At 36.3% G+C, this 18686-nt stretch overlaps 1 protein-coding gene across 25 annotated transcripts in view; it reads right to left on the reverse strand.

Annotated features, from left to right (window-relative positions):
* EPB41L2 (erythrocyte membrane protein band 4.1 like 2) overlaps positions 1-18686 on the reverse strand; it is a 129226-nt gene that overhangs the window by 30645 nt on the left and 79895 nt on the right. For all 25 annotated transcript variants that reach the window (XM_068938309.1, XM_068938308.1, XM_068938304.1 and 22 more), the window contains 7 exons: positions 17061-17136; positions 15048-15266; positions 13713-13800; positions 11975-12127; positions 10206-10303; positions 5004-5176; positions 743-924 (listed from right to left, as the gene is read on the reverse strand). In XM_068938309.1, coding sequence (XP_068794410.1) covers positions 743-924; positions 5004-5176; positions 10206-10303; positions 11975-12127; positions 13713-13800; positions 15048-15266; positions 17061-17136 — 989 coding nt within the window. The remainder of the gene's footprint in view (positions 1-742; positions 925-5003; positions 5177-10205; positions 10304-11974; positions 12128-13712; positions 13801-15047; positions 15267-17060; positions 17137-18686) is intronic.

Raw genomic sequence — 18686 nt, forward strand, 5'->3', positions numbered from 1 at the left:
AATTACTTTTTAAATACGAAAGAAAAAGTTTTGGAGAACTGCCAGCAAAAAAAAACCCAAACAGATTGATATCTAAGAGAGAAAAGCCACAGATTATAACCACACTCCAAGGTTTTAGCTGACACCTTGGAAGGTAATTTTTAAATGAAAGTATGCAAGATCCAAGTTTAAATTAGTGACCTATTCCCTCAGTAACCCCAAAAACAAATAAATCATTGTTTCTGCAACATACTACAAAACTACTTAACTTTCAAAAAAAAAATCTATACTTCAATATGGTAATTTTTAAAGGATAAAATAGTTACTGAACTAAGAATATTGCTATCATAATTACTTAAAAACAGTCATAACGCACCCAACTTTGTAGAAGGTACACAACTGTGGATATACTTTTTTTTTTTTTTTTTTTAAAAAGTCTGAGCACACTGAGAAAGAATTGCATAAATTCTTACTTATCCTTTGGGACATTTTTTGCACGAACTCACGTAACCTTACTGAGATATTCTATTCAATCAGTAATAACAAAAGAAAAAACCCTAGAAAGACTCAATGCCACACAAGTTTTCATTCTCTTTTGCTTGTATATCCATGCATTAGGTTGAACATACAGAAAACATTTGAAAGTTATCCTTAAATATTGAATACAGTGTTCTGTACACCTTTCAGAAGTGAAAGGCGTTAAATAAACTGCACACATACACATTTCATTAACAAAAAACTTTGGAGTGAAAGTCAGCCATACCTTTCCATCCTGAATCAATTCTAACTGTGGAGTCTTGACAGGGCTTCCATTTTCTTCTCTGCTGCCTTCTTTTAACTTGGCCTGACCAGCACCTTCAATGTCAATGATTTTATCTCCAGCAGGCCCCGCTCTGGCAGAAGGGAAGTCTCTTAGCAGACTTTGGTCTGAGATACCTATGGGAGCTATTAAAGAATAAAATACTTTTAGTCAATTGGGGTAAGTTGGAAAATTTTGCTTTCAAGACTTCTTAACAAAATGATTTTATGGTGACGTATGCAACAAGGAACACAGGCTAGTTACTGAAGGATACAACGTTTTTCAGCTTCTTGTTATTTGATGCTCTTGCTATATAATGTGCACGTACCATGCAAGTAAGTGCACATCATACCACAATATCAAAGTCAAGTAGATATTTAAAAATCAAGTTTCTGATTGTTCTTGGAAGACAATTTGAAGATATTATTCTTGTGGTAGTGCAAACCACCACAACAAAAAAAGAGAAAGATACCGCACATGAAATAGTTGTGTGGAAATTCACTCTTTTGAGAGAACTTTTAATTCAGTACGGAAATACCTAGGCATATAACTGTCTCAGTATTTTTGATGCAGAACCTTAGCAAAATTAGCATTGTAGAAATAACAGTTCAATGAAAGGAATACTTTTTCCCCTCTACGCTACCAAATAATGGAAGGAGGAAATTACATGGAAACACCGAATATATAAACTTCAATGTAATTAAACCACAAGACAGTGAAACACTAATTCTGTTATGTTGAACCAAAATTTAATGGCAAGACAATTTTTTTTTTTAAATAACAAAGGCTGGCTCAGTCAAAATAGTAGGAATTTAATGGATTTTCCTGCACTTCATTAAGAAGCGTTAATAAGTACAACTTTGACACAAACTTCATTCATTTAGCAGTCTTCTGTAGTACCTCCATAGGCCCAAGAGGTCTTAACTTTAAAAAGCCAAAGTGCAGAAAGTTGAGGACAGGTGTCTCTTCGAGTATCTCTGAAGGATGTCCTCTTTTAAAAATAGTCCTAGCCAGCTCTGTGTCACATTCTCACTTATGGTGCTGGGAGGTCAAGGCCAGCTAATGACAACTGTAGGCTCCTGGATGTTGGGTTTCAGGGCTTAAGCAATAAGTTCTGGAACTTAAGCTTCTGATCCTTCCTTGGATGGCAAATGGAGCATCTGAAGGGTATATGACTCTCTCAAGGTCCGCAAAGGCAAGAGTAAATTTTGATGAATCACAGAATAATTTAGGTTAGAAGGGACCTCTAGAGGTCAGCTAGTTCAGCTCCCTGCTCAAAACAGGCCCACTGCAACCAGGTTGCTCAGAGACATGTCCAGTTGAGTTCAGAGCATCCTCAATAGCTTTTGAAATAAAATTTTTCTTACTTCCAACTGAAATTTCCTGTGTCCTAACTTGCATTCACTGACTTGTCAGGGCACTTCTGGAAGAGTTTGGCTCCATCTTGTCTATACCTTCCCATTATGTAGCTATAGACAGCAATAACATCTCCCCTTAGCCTCCTCCTCCTAAGGCTGAACAATCCCAGTTCACTCAGCCTCTCATGTCATGTCCCTCCAGCCATCTGACCAGTTTGGTGGCCCTTCACTGGACTCACTCCATGTCAATGTCTGTCTTATTCAGCGGCCGAAAGCCGAATACAGTACTCCAGATGTGGCCTCATAGTGCTGAATAGACAGGAATAATCATTTCCCTTGATGTGCTGGTTACATTCTTGCTAATAAAACCCAGTACAGGGTTGGCTTTCTTTGCTGTAAGGGCACACTATTGATTCATGTTCAACTTGTCCATCAGCACCTCCAGGTCCTTGCTCTGCAAAGCTGCTCTGCAGTGGATCGGCCACAGCCAGTCTGTACTGCAGTGAGAGGTTATTCCTGCACAGCTGCAGGACTTTGTACTTCCCTTTGTTGAATATTTTGAAATTCCTGTCAGCCCACTTCTCCAGCACTTGGAAGTCCCTCTGAAAACCAGAGGTGGAAAGAGAGTAACCCTTGCGTAGATGAAGTACTCAGCTCAGTGGATAGGAGGAACTGAAATGGCACGGGGCACACTTTCCCTTGCATGCCCTCAAAGGAGAGGCAGGGAGCAAGCACGCCCTCTATAGGATTTCTTCAGTTTCAAGCGGCAGCGCATGGGTACACACACAGTATGAACCTACATCTGGACTACTGCCTGAGGAAAGAACAAAATAGTTAAGTCTGATTTTGAACAAACACAGTTTGAAACTGTTATAGCCTGTAGATGGCAACACCACCAAGCTGCCTGAAATGCTGCTGGAAATAGCTGAGAATACCAAAGCAGTGCTTCCAAAAAGAGTTGAGAGCGTGTTTTTTTCCTGGGCAAGCTACTGTAAGAATCATCTTCTCGTTGGTCTTGCCTAAGATACTAATTTCATGTTTCCTCCCCTCATGCATTTAAAATGAACAGCTACAATTTGCACTTGCATATAACTGCAAAAAATGGCTATGCAGGCTTCACTAGATACATGTAATGTACATTTGTGAAACAGAGTGATGATTAGCAGGCATACAGCAACAGGAGAAGTCTTCAGAGTTCACTATATAGAACTTAAACACAAAATTTTTGAGAAAAGATGTCTGGCGGAGTTCAAAGCAAAAAAGTTGCAACAAATATAACATCTTACTCAGTTTATAATACTAGGGAAAATCACTTTAGGCTGCACTAAGATGCATACTTCTAAAGTGAGTAGTATCATTTTGTCAGTTCCTCTGAAATCAGCTATTACAAATAGGAGCAAAGGCATCACAGCACTGCTGTTATACAGAACTTTATACATTCAACTGGCATTTAATGTATTACACAATGTGCAATATAGATGCAATACATGTACCTGCAATATACAGAACAAGCACCTCCTTTCAAAAAACCCACCACCAACCAAAAACCCAACAAAACAAACGAACCAATCCTTTTTAGCACTTTAGCTCATTTGGGATGAAAACAAGCATGATTAAGGGAAACAAGACTAACCAACAGCAAAGTTTGACTTTTGCTCAAAATCATGATTGTGAGAGCCCCGTAAGGGTAAAAGTTCAGGCATGAACACACATGTACACACACATGCAGATTATGCGCAAGGGATCCCCTAAAAGGCTTGCTGAGGCAACCTCCAAGAGTTGAAGAATTCTTCAAGTTATTTCTAAATTAGAAGCACAGGAACTAAAATAAACTGATGCAGACAGTAACAGTGATGTAGTGACAAGTTTTTTGGTTGCCACCAGGACCCATCACCAGCTACCAGTGAATGTACTTTTGCCTCTTATTTTTACATAGGACCCCAGAAGGTAAGACTATTTAGGCTATGTATGTATGTTACAGCCTGCGATTTGTCCCAGCACAGAAGAATGAAGTTTTGCAGGAATAAAACCCTTAATGTAAAAGATTTTGGGGGAAAGATGAGATAAATTTAGCAACTTAATCAGAACTAAATTCACACCACTGTCAGAGTTCACTTTTATTCTAGTAAAATCTTGTATGGTTGAATCTAATGAAAACTTCACTTAATGTTTTATGAAGAGCTTTTCTTCCTTATATATCTTTATACAGATTTATACACGTTTCTACATCTCTCAAACTGCTGCTATACCTGCCTTTGGAGAGCACATCTGTTTGCCATAAAGGATACTGGATTGTGTTCCTGCTTAGTCAACGACAGCAGACTCCAGTAACCATACACAAATTATAGTTATGCAAACAATTTCAACAGAAAATTTGTGAACTAAACAAAAGTAACTTAAGTAAAGTAGGACAGCAATATACTAAACAAAATGATACAAAACTAGAAAAAATAAGGAGATTGCTTGCTCTACCCAGTCTTCTTTGGTAATAGAGAAGCCCTAAGGCTAACCTAGAGCTCCAAAAATGCCACTGACCTAACAGTTCTAATCAGCAGCATATGACACATGCCTATCCAATAAAAGTTAGGAACAGTGAACACAGATGCTATATGTCCAACACATAACCCTCCACATTTTCATAGCAGCGCCATACAATTTAGGCAGCGACTTAACTTACGTTCGGGTCACCTAAAATTAACATACAAGTAACAGAAGCAGTTACTTATCACATCATCTGTCAGAAACTGAAATTCACAAACTTCTGTTAATTAACATTCCAGTCATCCATGATGTCAAAATTTTTGAATGCTACTGACATCATATAATGAAATCATTACAATGAATAAGTCAATCATCAAATTTCATACCTCCATCAAGGCTTCTGGAAACACGTTTGCTTGAAGTGCGCTCAAAGTACGGAGCTGGTCTGTCTATGAGGTTGCTAGCCTGTCGCGTCTGCGCTTGTGTACGTCCACTGTAGCGGAACTTTGAACCCAAGGTTAGAAACTTTGCTTTTGGTGGCTGTTCTGGTGATATAAGTCTAAAAAGCAAATAGGAGAAAAGTCAGTCAAAAAGGCTTTGTTTCACACGTTTTATGACATACTTTAAAGCTACTTATTATATCATAACTTTAGTTCACCAGGCATGATTTGTGCACCTCAACAAAGGATTCTGCCAGAAGCACTGAAAATAACTGCCAAAACAGAGTATATTATTTGATTTTTGCATATGTGGAGTTGAAGTAACGCTGAAAATCATCCCATATTCCACGCTGTGACTAAGCCTCTGGGATCCTTGTCTTTTGGTGGTGCTTTCTTGGTTAACGATATTTTTTCTGCATAGTTGAGGTCATTATAGGTCCATGTAAAATACCTCTCAGATCTTTTTGCTTAGAATATTACTTATGGTGGTAACTACACATTCCACTGTCACTCTCCTTCCCATATTCTGAGGTACAGATAAGGCAGCTGCTACTCCTCATAGTTAGCAAATGACATCTCAAAGACGCATAAAAGATCGTATCAAGTGAAAAAAAAGATTGGGATGGTCCCCTACAAATGACTAGAGAGTTGGTGACCCAACAGTAACAAGTTTGACAAGCTAGATTCAGATTCCAGTTTCTTTACAATGTCACTTATAGATTTATTTAAGTTGATGCTTGCTGGAAATTGGGGGGGGGGGGGGGGGGGAGAGGGGGGAGAAGTAGCATATCCCGACAAAGGTGAAGAAGAGATTCAGATATGAGTACTATGAACGCTGGGTTCTGTGCTGACTGTATGTGTTTGTATCCAGGTGTTGGTGTTAATATCAGAGAAAGCACCTAGTAAGAAGTCTGGCAAAATTTGCTATGATGCACTCTGCTTCTTCCCACAATAAATTTGGAGAGAAAGGTCCTCTATATTTCCATGTATTTCATTCAGTATAAGGACTTCAAGCTCCTGTTCATCCTATCCCTCATGGTTTGTACTTTCTGTTTTAACATCCAAGTTTAACATCTGAGGGTACTGATCGCTCCAGTGCCATCCTTGGTGATAGCATCAACACAATCATCATTGCAGGCTCTTTCCCCTGTTTCAGTTTCTCTAGAAAGGTCTTTAATTTTGCTCTCTGGATCAACATAGTGCTGCAAATACATGCTTACCCAGGATGGGAGTTTCCATGTCCTGTTCTCCTCTGTATAACACTGAGGCACTACTCCAGAAAGAGCTTCTTGACTTAAGGATTTACAAAGAATGAGAAGCTCACTGAGCAAGTGCTATGCTCCTTATATTTAGGGTGGCACAGATGGATAAGTGAGACACAGCATTCTGACTTTGTTCTACTCTTTGGAAGCATTTTGCACAGGGAATATCTGTGTCAGACGAATAAGATCCAACATACATTAAGAGTCTCCAAAGGTAGGTTCTGAAATATGACAGTCATTCTAAAGTTATTTCAAAAAAATGAAGCACTTTCAGATATTTTAGCAAAAAGAATGGTGAAGTGAGGTAGAATGCTACTTATTTCCTCTAAAAACAGTTATTTGTGGCTTTGTCAGACCACTAGCTAGAAGAATCCAAATCTTGCACGCCTGAGACGCATATGCATATCCTAATCTGTACCAACACATTTTTTTAAAAAGCATAATTTTTAAGATTGACTAACCCATCCTTCTGCAGGAAAGGCACTTCCTATGATAAAATTACAAAGTATCTAGAGCTTCACTTTCATTGCTTGTGTAAAACAGCCTTGTGCAATCTTTTTGACAATTTCTGCACAGTGTTTCCAAATTCAAGTATATTATGCACTGAGAGAAAGAAGGATTAGAGTGTTTTTCCAAGGTTCTTTCTGTTCTCTATTTCCCAGTCTTGGCAAGGCTGCAGCATTAACTGTCCCCCCCCCCCTTTTTTTTTTTTTTTAATCTTCCACCCTGCTGAGATAAACTTTTAATCTTTTAATAAGGAAAAAACAAGAGAACTAATTACTTCCTGATTAAGGGCAAACTGAACGGATTTTTTGTATTATAAGCTTAACTACATAAAACAACTGAAAACTACGCTGGCATCATTTTAAGATATTCTGCAAAGACACTAAAACAATTACAAAAGTTTCAAATAAATTAACATAAAGTAGTTATAAACAGGTTTCTGGTGCCATTCATTAAGATCCAAAGTTGCAGACTAAGCTTACCTCAAATGATTAACGTTGAAACATAGTCTTACAGTATTTCTTAAAGCAGATTGTTGTTCTTTGAAAATATTACTGGTATCCTACAAGGTGGAGCTGATAAAAATGAATCCAATGCCTTTTAGTTGTCATTTTCATTATAGCTTATGTACAAATTTTGATAAATAACTTCTTATATTATTTGGTAAATTAATCTGGCATACAAAGATGGATCTTAATGTAATTATTACTTAAGAAAAAACTGAAGAATTGTGAAGGTAAAATACAATTTTTATATAACATCTTCTGATGTTACGTAAAGCATACTATGAGATCTGGAAGCTAAAAATGTACATCTGGATTGCATACTATTTATTGTGCTGTCATACGCAAGCAATACGTATAAGCTCTGAAAAAAGCTACAGTTTCTTGGACTGCAGCAACTGCTTTCTGCTGTTTATCTTTGGAGATAAATAGAGCTGGATTTATTTTACTGTTTTTAAAGTAGGATGAGAGGTTCCGAGGATTTTCTGTCTGACGACATCAGTAGAGCAGATGGATTTTACAGAACAGTTGAAGTATTTGTTATTTAATTTCTTGTTATAATGTCATTCCTGATCAGGAAAAAACTACTTCTGATTGGAATGAAATTCAGTTAATTTTGCTATTTCAGAATTTCTATGGAAAGAAAGTCACTGAAAACATTTATATTTGCAAATGCTAGTTCTCAATTTAGGATTTTTGACTTCCATAGGATTTTTTCCTCCACTTAGATCTATTTTTTTACTGCAAAGTTTAGAAATAAAGTTGCCTAGCAAAGCAAACTACTGCATACATTATTTCAAGAGTTCTGATTTAGCTGATTGACCTTCTATCGCAGACAAGAATCGCATGCCATTTGTGGTAACAGACTTCACCAGCCAAAGCCGATTTCAAATTTTATGAAAGTTTGGAGTGGCGGACTATATCTCTTTACAAATTTAACTAACGAAATCTATCAAAATTAAAAAAAAAAAATCTTTTAGACTTTTCAAAAACACGTGCTTCTAAAACAATTATTTAGAAACCAATTGTCAATCTCTGTACAAATTCTAACATTGCATTCAAGTGTATTCTACATTTAGTGAAAAACTGAATTGTTAAAACTGTTCAGTGAAACAGGTCCACTAACGAACTGCTTTTGGGTTCTGCACAACATTTTTGAGCTGTGTCACTCCACTGCCATTTTGTATCAGTCACTTTGAAACATTACATAAGCGCTTGAAAAAATATTTGAGGACTACAGGTATTTCAGATTTAATAATAAAGAAGGCAACAAATTTTTATGAAATTAATGTATTTGATAACCATTTTTTCCTTACATACTGCACAATGAAATATTGCATGTTTTCTAAAATATATGTTTCAAAAAGAAGTTTTACTTTTACTAGAGAATAATGTAGAAAAACAGAAGTTGCCTTTTCAGCAATACATTTAGTGTTTTTATCTAGAATTGCACTATTGATGACATACAGCATGGCCTCTAATTTCTATGTTAAAAAGTGCAAGCTCTAAAGGTAAAACAGGACATAGATTTTTAACAGATATATTTTACTGCACATTGAAAATGTAGCGACCCCTTTTTAAAGCACAGTCATTCATGAGCATGCGTGAGTGATCGTACAGCATATTTTGATCCCAACTATTATTACATATAGTACCTGTGACATTTAGTAAGAACTCACGTCCAGATGTTGGTTTGGGACCAAATGTACTTAGGTATAGTTCCTATACCTATGTGCCAAAACTTAATACCAAGTACCAAACATGCTTAGGTATAGCAAATTCTCCACCCAACCCTTTCTTTCCCTAAAACTTATTAGGTCTGTTTCTTGTGAAATTTATCTTGCAAGCATCAGCTGATTCTCAGCATATCCCAGTTTTAGGTGGGAACAGTCTGTTCAGCACAGCAGGTAACTCCAGTCAGAAATCAGAAATTAGATATTATATTCCTCAAGTTCTCTCAAGGTCTCTACCTAGCTCAGGTTTCTACATATGCTCAGCTCAGAGCTAGTATGCAGCAACAAGATTGGATCTACTGCAGAATACAATTGCTTCTTATAAATAAAAACTAAGCCACTGAAGGAGAAAGCTTTCTTTTTTATATACTCTATATAAAATGAAATGAGAAATGAGAAACCCTGATTCAATGCCTATTCAATGAATAAGAGATTCAGTCTAAATCTGTGACTCATACACTCCTCATTGAGGTTGTGCTATTGTAAAAGTTGAATGAAGATTTCTCAAATTACTTCTGAATGAAGGAAGTAAAAAAGAGAAACAATTCTGTAGCTTAATGCTAAACTGCTCACTTGCAAGTACACCATAGTTTCAATGACCAGTTCAGAGTTTCATGCTCACCAGTTACTGGATAAAATGCAGAGAAAGTTATGTATTTTTAGATAAACAAATGGCATTCTGTTCATTAAAGTGATTCTGTTCTTTAAAGAACAAGAGTGGGCTGAGTCCAGTTTATAAACTTAACACGAATTCAGCTCTAAGCATTTATATACTCAGCAGAAGATTCTGAAAAGTGAATAAAGGTTACTGCCAAACCTTGAGAGCTTCCTTTGAAGGAGCATATGGGTTTGTAGGAGATCATTCTGAAGAGCTGAGCTCTAAGCAAGTACTGTATATGATCACTAGTTTAGTTCCATGTGATTATCACTCTGAAATTTTAAATGAAATGATTACTGCAACTTGAGAGCTAAGCAATTAATAATTTTGCATCAATGACTGGTAGCGTGTCTTCTGTCCAAGAGGTTTTACTGGTCTGAGAAATTAGGGGGAAAGAAGGGAGAAATCATCCCTACTTTCCTCATATCTTTTCCAAAGACAGATATGAGCATGCTTGGCAATAGGGAAAGCAAAATATTATCACTTACCTGAAGAAAGTATGGTGCTCCACACAAACCTTCCATAACCTTTTAGCAGCCCGATGGTTTGGCAGTTTGAAACCAATAGTGCTCTCAAACTGTTCCAGCTGGAAACAATCCACAAATTAACACATCTCCTTAAATTTGCTATTAACTAGCAGGCAGAGTTCATACAGTTCCGCTACTGAAACAAACAATAATTGTCCTTTCATAACATTTCAAAAATATCAGATTTTCCAGCCCTTTAATATAATTATATTGGCTGGACTAGTCATGAAGGGTAATAACCACATTATCACTTCCTGTACTAATGACTCTTTTGTGAAAGCCAATAATACTTTAGTGTTCTTCGCTAGTTTGCGGACTATCAGCCCAGTGTATTTATTTTTAAACTACTAGAAGTAATTTTACTGCAGGTTGTGCTACACACTTTCCCTGAATTTAAAACAAGTCTGAAATCCATATTGCAGTGCTAATCTTATCTGACCTATTCATTAAAAAATAATTTCTGAGCAGAAACATTACATCTACATACCATCAGGGAGTGTAAGAACAATACATATGTGTCTGAAAACTACAAAACTACTATGTTATTTTACTGACTTGTAGACGTCAAATTAAGACGCTTCACCTTTTGAAATGGAGGAATTATCCCTGTTGGTGCAGCTTCTGTTATGTCACATAAAGTCTACCTACACTAAAATATTTTATTGACTTCTCCACTTAAGAAAAAACCCTTTTCAACCAACAGGCTCTGGAAATTGATTTGTGAACTTTATGTGTGCACACAAACACATGAGAAAATGCTTTGAGAAATTACAAGCTGTTTATAAAGTTGTGTGGGCTAATTTTTTTTTTTATGGAAACTTCAACAAAAAAGCATAATTAATATACTTTTAAAAGATATCTTTAAAACTTGTCTCATTGTTTCCAAGTGCTACAGTTGATTTTATATCAGGATAAAGTAAGTACATTCGTTTTATATAACGCTACAGGGGGGAAAAAAAAATAAAGTGACCTGCCATTCGAAATTTTCACCCATATAGATCAGAGTAGCAGACAATACATAGGCTTCCCAAGGCAATTCAGGAATAAACTTAAATCCTTTTCCTCAGTCTAGCCCTGAAATGTCATTAGTTTTATTTATTCTTATAGCAAAAGCCACCTTACACATTTCTGAGTATAATTTTAAGAGCATTATGCAATTCATTATTTTGTTATGTACAGATTTCCAGTTAAAATATTTTCAAAATGTAAACCTCACTCCCTCAGTGACTCCCGTAAACTCATTATGGCATCTGAAAAGCAGGATGAGTTCACAATTTCCACTCTGTCTTACAGAAAGAGTTATTAAGTTCTACAGGATAACTCAGGCCTTTGGTTACACCCATACAGCTTGATGCCTTGACATTTAGTGAACAATTATACTCAAAGAGGAATAGAGGCTGGCTCTCCCCCAGTACTGTGGGTTTGTACAGACAGTAAGAGTGTGGCAGTGTAATTAGCTTTTCTTGTAAAAATAAGCTACAGGCATCTCCTAACCAAAAAAAAAAAAAAAAAAGAATTTTCTGATTAGTATTCATTCCCCAGCCAAAATAAGTAAGTACTAAATATAAGCAGTAGAATCTGAAGAGGAAAATAAAATGCTTATCCCCAAGCTTAAACACTGCTCAAAATCCAACATCAGCTTGTCAGGACATCTGGAAATAATCTGAGGATGTTATCTTGTTGGTGGATAGAAGTGTTCTCACAAAGATATGAAGAAAGGCATTACTTACTTCTGCTGGCCTGACTTTGATGTAAAAATTACTTCGCTTGTAGGAAATTTTCAGAATTTTTGGCCAAGCAAAGCGGTTGATCCGGAGTCTATCTTTGTAAATGAGCAGTCCATTAGCACATACACCCAGCATGATATCCACACCTTCAGAATCCTACCAAATAAGAAACAATTTCATAAAAATCAGGTTAATAACATTCCAAACAAGTAATTATCTCCAGCACACCTTAAAGGAAGAATGCAATTGGGATTTGTTTCATATTGAGATCTGAAAGACTGATAACAAGATTCTTGAAGCAGAAATAGCCAAGGAAAGGCTTGGGACTTCAGTAATGGCTTTGGCACTATCTGCATATGCCACAGTTCTGGGACACTCTTCAATATTTTGACAAAAGGGACTAAATTAACAGCTTACAAGCAAGGGAAGTATGGTGGTTGTGCAATTAAATACTTCAACAAATATTAAAAGGAGATAAATTTAAAACAGAGGCTTTTCCAACTTAAAATATTATATGAAAATCAGAGCAACTGGGTGATCATAGCGATGTTTTACATACACTTATTATTCCAATAAGGATATAGAAAACAATAGATAGTTGGCTGAAAACATCAATATAATCACTGCAATCAAAGTGCTAGCTGGCAGGGTTTCTAAGCATTCTCGTTCTATTGACAGTATTTGAGCTGAATTTAGCAAGCTACAGAACCAAGCACTTATTGAAAAGGCTCGGATACACTGTATGACCACACAATAACACAGCAGAACCCGTGTCCTCCCAAACAACAAATCAACCATATGAAATGTTGACATCATATTGTCATTAAAAAGTTGCTTCACTGGCAGATCTCCAGCAGCTGCAAACAGACCCTGACAAACAGCAGTACTAATTCTTGCAGCTACTTCACTGTGGTAAAGGAAAGTTCCAAAAAACCTCTAAAAAATGAGAATTCGTTATAGCACTTCAGACCAAGTGAACTGCCATGCTGCACTTGGGTTAGAATATGAATAAATGTTAAAGACATATTTAATGTATGTGGAGAGAAATAAGCATATTTCTTTCAAATATTTCTAAGAGAACACAGGGAGAAGTCTAAGGAAAATTACAAAAACAAGTGTGCAAGAATACCCATGTTTATACTTAGCAGAACTGAACAATGTTTCTCATGTATTTAAAAGCTGTTGTTCTTTTTTAAATATAGGACTGATATTCTTACCATGCATGAATTTTCCTAACGACTTGAGACTCTGGATGTGCAGAAGAGGCTAGGGGAGTTTGGTTAGTTGGTTAGTTAGTTAGGTTTTTTTCAAATTAGAAAAAAAGTCCCACTGGAAATGTAAATTTGATTTCACCTATCAAAAGGCCCACCTCCCACCCCTTCCTTCCTTCTGTCTGTTTTTAATTCTCATAGTATTACAAAAATGATTAGAGATTCTTTTAGGCTTTATTTTGTGTTCCCAAGTCTCCTCAGCATCAAAAATTTGACATTTAAATTTAGCTATACTTATGAATAAAATACACTTTCCAGGCTGCAAGTATAACCATGTATTAAATAAATCTAGACTAAAAATAAATACTATGAATGTTAGATCTGTAAACTGAATAATTATTGTGACCAAGAGATAAAAGGCTTATACCTAAGATGGCAGGCAATGAAAATTTTAAATAAAGTAATCATATAGACTACATCTTTAATAGTAAGTATGTCTATCCTAAAACAAACAAAGAAAAATCCAATACCTTGGCATGATGTAAATCCACTCCATACATGGAGAGTCTCTTGGCGTTTTCTAGGAACTGGGAATCTGCCTGTGCTGGTGTCAAGCCCCTAAAACCATTGAATAAGCCTTGAGTTAATTGACAAAATAATTGAGATTCATAGAACACAGTGAAAACCTGAAGTTCAGACGTGGAGAAAAGCTTCAGTTTGGAAGGCAGCAAAAGTCTTTTTGCCCTGAAGAGGGATTATTCCTTCAAAACATATTATATCCCTTTAGTAGAGGTTTTCTATCTGTAGTGTTCCAAAATATTTGTAGATGTTGTCTAGCACTCTAATTCATATGCTGGGATAAACAACTATTTTCTCTAAATGTTCGTTTCTGATGTCTGACTTAGTGAAGCTACTATTTCTAAATTTATTTAAAAAAAAAAGTAATGAAAGAGAGATGCTCTAGATACTTAGCAAAAGACTTCCAAAGCAACAATAAACTTAATTTGAGTAGTTTTACACATCCTTTTAACAGAAATTTATAAAGGAAGTGCATGTTTCTGCACCTAGGGAGGAACAACCCCATGCACCAGTACAGGCTGGGGCTGACCTGTTGGAAAGTAGCTCTGTGGAAAAGGACCCAGGAGTCCTGGTGGACAAGCTGACCATGAGCCAGCAGTGTGCCGTTGGGGATAAGAAGGCCAATAGTATCCCGGGTTGTATTAGGAAGTGTTGCCAGCAGGTTGAGGGAGGTGATCCTCCCCCTCTACTCAGCCCTGGTGAGGCCACCTTGGGAGTACTGTGTCCAGCTCTGGGCTCCCCAATATAAGAGAGACACAGAGCTACTGGAGCGAGTCCAGCAGAGGTCTACTAAGATGATTAAGGGACTGGCGCATCTCTCATAAGAGGAAAGGCTGAGAGAGTTAGGACTGTTCAACTTCAAGAAGAGAAGATGGGGTGTGGGTGGATTTTATCAGTGTGTATAAATATCTGAAAGGAGGCCATAAGGGACATAAAAAGCCAGACTCTTCTCAGCGATGCCCAGTGAAAGAATGAGAGGCAACAGGCACAAGCCAAAACAACAAAGTTTTGTCTGAATATAAGATAACACTTTTTTCCTGTGAGAGTTACTGAGCACTGGAACAGGCTGCCCAGAGAGCTTGTGCAGTCTCCATCCTTGGAGATATTCAAAAGCCACCTAGATAGGGTCCTGGGCAACCTGCTCTAGATGACGCTGTCCGAGTAGGCTGGTTGACCTAGTCATCTCCAAAGGACCCTTCCAACCTCAACCGTTCTGTGATTCTATGAAACGACATAAACGTGACAAAGCATGATGATTTAGTTTATTCCCACTGTATCTGACACACCTATGTGTTTTGTGTAGCTCAACTACTTTCTCTTCCATTTCTTGAGTTTGATTGGGTGCAAATTGGAATTCACTGATATAATCACTGCGGTGCTCCTCTGTGTCATGGTCACCTAATTCAGCCTGCAGAGTATATGAACCAAGGAGGGCATGAGTCACAAAAGAACATGGCAGTCGACCGGAAGCAATATCCTGACGAAGCTGCAGGCACAAGAAATATCTGCAAGATAAAGGAAAAGAAAACAAACAAACAAAAACAAGAACAGAGAAAGGGTTACCAGTGGCAAGATTTATAGGAAAGATGGCAGAGTTTCTTCACATACATGTGGTAACATATTTTTAAAAGTGAATGCATTAATATTCATTACACCTGATTTTATTTTTGAGCATTACTGCCACATAATAGATTGACTTCACATTTTGAAGAGTCAGTATTATTTTCATAAATAACCTGAAGAGGAAGAATTCTGATTTTCAGTCGAAAAAACCCACAAACAAACAAAAACCCCTACACATGTAGCTTGTAACAGGAGCTGACTTAGGAACTCCATGATTTCAAATTCCAGCCTGCAGGTACCTAAGGTTTACAAATACAAGATGACTATTTCCCTTGAAATTTCCCTTTGGCTTTAAAATTCTAACTTTCGTACTCTCCTGTAGTTCACTAGCTAATCAAGTCATAGAACACAAGAATTCTGTATTAGTGCAGCAGTTCATATTAATCTTCTTTAAACCATGCATGTATGCGTATTAGAATTTAATCTTTCAAGTACTGCACACAGCCTTTTACCACGTATGTCAAGTTAATCCTAATAGACAAACTATTCCCAACATAGATTTTAAATTTAAAAAAAAAATTACAAGCAAAACTCAAATTTTAAAGGAACTTATCTTTAGGCTACAATCGTAAGAATTATTTTATCAGTTGAACATGTAATTTAAAAGCCAACTGACTCACTGAAAATGATTTTCAAATTAAATACGGACAGCTTCTTTTAAATTTGCTTGAGTACTACAATACAAATGCCTTAGACTTTTTGTAGTTATGTATCAACTACAGGCTTGTGAGCTATCTTATTTTATGTACAAAACTAATCAGATGTGATGTGTAATCACATATACCCTGTCACAATGGACTTAGCTAACTCTGACCCAAAACTACTTGCTTAAGGTTTCTTTAAGTCCTGAAGAAAGGAAAGTCTCAATTTTGTATGCTCTGCCCATTAGTTCCATTAGTTTTAGAACGGTACCTTTTTAGGTGTTTGGAAGGTTCTTAGCATGCAGTGGGTACCACTGAAGAATAAAGGCAAACATTTTTTTCCATGTTTCATTATGTTTTAAGGGTTTATTTAATGTTTATGTAGAAAACGTTATTTTCAACAACCTAACTTAGATAATTACTAAAGTACTTGGGGCATTTTAAGCTTTGCTCTTAAAAACAAACCTCCATACTCCCATTCGCTATATACCAAAGCGGCAGTCTCACAATAAACCACTGTCTTCTTTCAAAACGATCATTCTCATCTTACCTCCTCCTCCTCCTTCTTTCCCCCAGAAATCACATCCCCACTTATTAAATTCCTCTTTCTATGGTTTCTTTCTGCAACTTTTAGTTTGCCTTTAGTCATTTGTGTTGACCTCCTTTCCCAATATGTGTTTGTCCACAGTCCCTTACTTGTACTCAGCAGCAGTTGCCACCACAGCTTCATCCCTTGAAAAGCTATTCACATTCACTGTTAACCAGACACTCATAACATAACCTTGTCCAGGTCATTTCTTGCAACGTTGACAAACGCTCTCGTTCCAACTGAATTCATTTCTGCTATCTCAGGATGCCTCTCATGCCATGGCTCTCCTTATCTCCCCGTTCCAAAAAGTGGCTGATAAAAGAACATCTGCAAGTATTCTACAGTAATAGTCAAATCTGTTATGGCATCCAGAAACCAAAGAAAAAGGTCTGTTATTTGAAGGCCTTAAAAAAAAAATTAAGTTTAAAGTTATGAACTATGCATACCTGGTGATGTCTTCGGTCAGCTGTGAAGGATCAGGAGGATAAAACTTCACATTAAAGGTGAATTGCCAAGGTAAACCTAAACATGGGAAATGCCTGATTGTTATTCCAAACAAGTTTAACCAAAAAGATAATCTTAGCAAAAAAATGTTAGGGAATCATGTAAATCCCATTCCTCTTTTTTCAGAGTATTAAAATCTTTTATTATTATTTTTTAAATAACACCTCTAGCAGCTTTAACAGCAACTGCACTACAAACTTGCTTTTATTCTAATGTTTTGGAATTGTTAACACCACCTGTATCTTTTCAGTAAAAGCATGCTTAAAAACAGAATAATTTGACAAAGCATGAAATGCTCCCTTTAGTCATATTTCTGGTTTTAATATAGCTTTCAGATTTTAAAAATTTAAATCACTCATAAATAATAAAAAACATTCTTGCAATATTACTTCATCAGTATTGTAATTTTATGCACAAGAGGAATATTTCATTGGAAAGCACCAATAACTTAACAAAAACCTTCCAAATTCAAACAGATTTTATTTACTGCAGTGCAGAGATACATACATAATAGATATCCTAAACTGAGAATTAAAAAAAAATGGTTCGTTTTTGCATGCTGCTTCAAAGCAAATACAGTTGAGCTTTTCCATATCTTGCCAAACATAAAGGTAGCACTACAATATAGTTCAGTCAAAAATAGCAAAGACAGATAAGAAAAGAAACTAAAACATTATCAGAACAATTAACTAGCTTTTTTGTCTCTCTTCCACTCCTCCTAATACAAATAATATTTTGTTAAAGGACTTACTGAAAACAATCTTCTATTAAAAAGGGGTAATTGTTTTATAAAGCTTGTTAATGATTAATTTTGAACAGTAAATAAGATTTTAAAAACCTGTCTTAACACACAGAAAAGATCATGCTTTGAAAGATGTGCATTTTGACAAGAGATTTGACTGGTTCCATTTTCAAGATGATGCTAGGGAAGAGTGCTGACATTGTGTAAGGTTATTTTCTTTTAAATAAAACCACTTCAAAAGTCCAAAGCGGTTAAAAGTGAAAAGTGCTTTATCTTGGTCAAAGTTTCTAATGCATTTCAACACTTCAAAAATTAATTCAGATTTTCAGATTTAACTATTCACTGGAGCATTTTAATTTCTGTAAAATTAGAAGGTAAGGCAGGACTCCATAAATGAGAAAGCCTAATTTATCCAATGTACATATAGTAATTTGCTAAACATTGCCTCATTGCATATAATCTAGTCTACTGTAAGACAGAATTAGAAAAAAAATCTTGAAAAATTATATCTAGTAGCAACTTACACATACACCATGAACAAACAGAATTAAAGCCATAATAGATTAGCCCACTTCCATCATTGATTTCCCAGGGAGCTAGCATTATTTAAGGAAATTCTGCTAATTTTGAGTAAACAAAACTGATAAAGAAAAATAATTGGGACAAAAAAGTGTAAGGAGCACTTAGGGGAATGAAAGATGACTGACTAGTCCTTCCACAGAGGTACTAACCTGTTTTAACACTGTTTTCCTGAATGGTAAGAAGCATTTTGCCTGGTCTAAGTTGCAGTTGAACTAGTCACAGATGAATTGCTGGTTAACCTGTT

This window comes from Struthio camelus, chromosome 3 (genome assembly GCF_040807025.1).
Source record: "Struthio camelus isolate bStrCam1 chromosome 3, bStrCam1.hap1, whole genome shotgun sequence".
In the NCBI taxonomy this organism is placed as follows: Eukaryota; Metazoa; Chordata; class Aves; order Struthioniformes; family Struthionidae; genus Struthio; species Struthio camelus.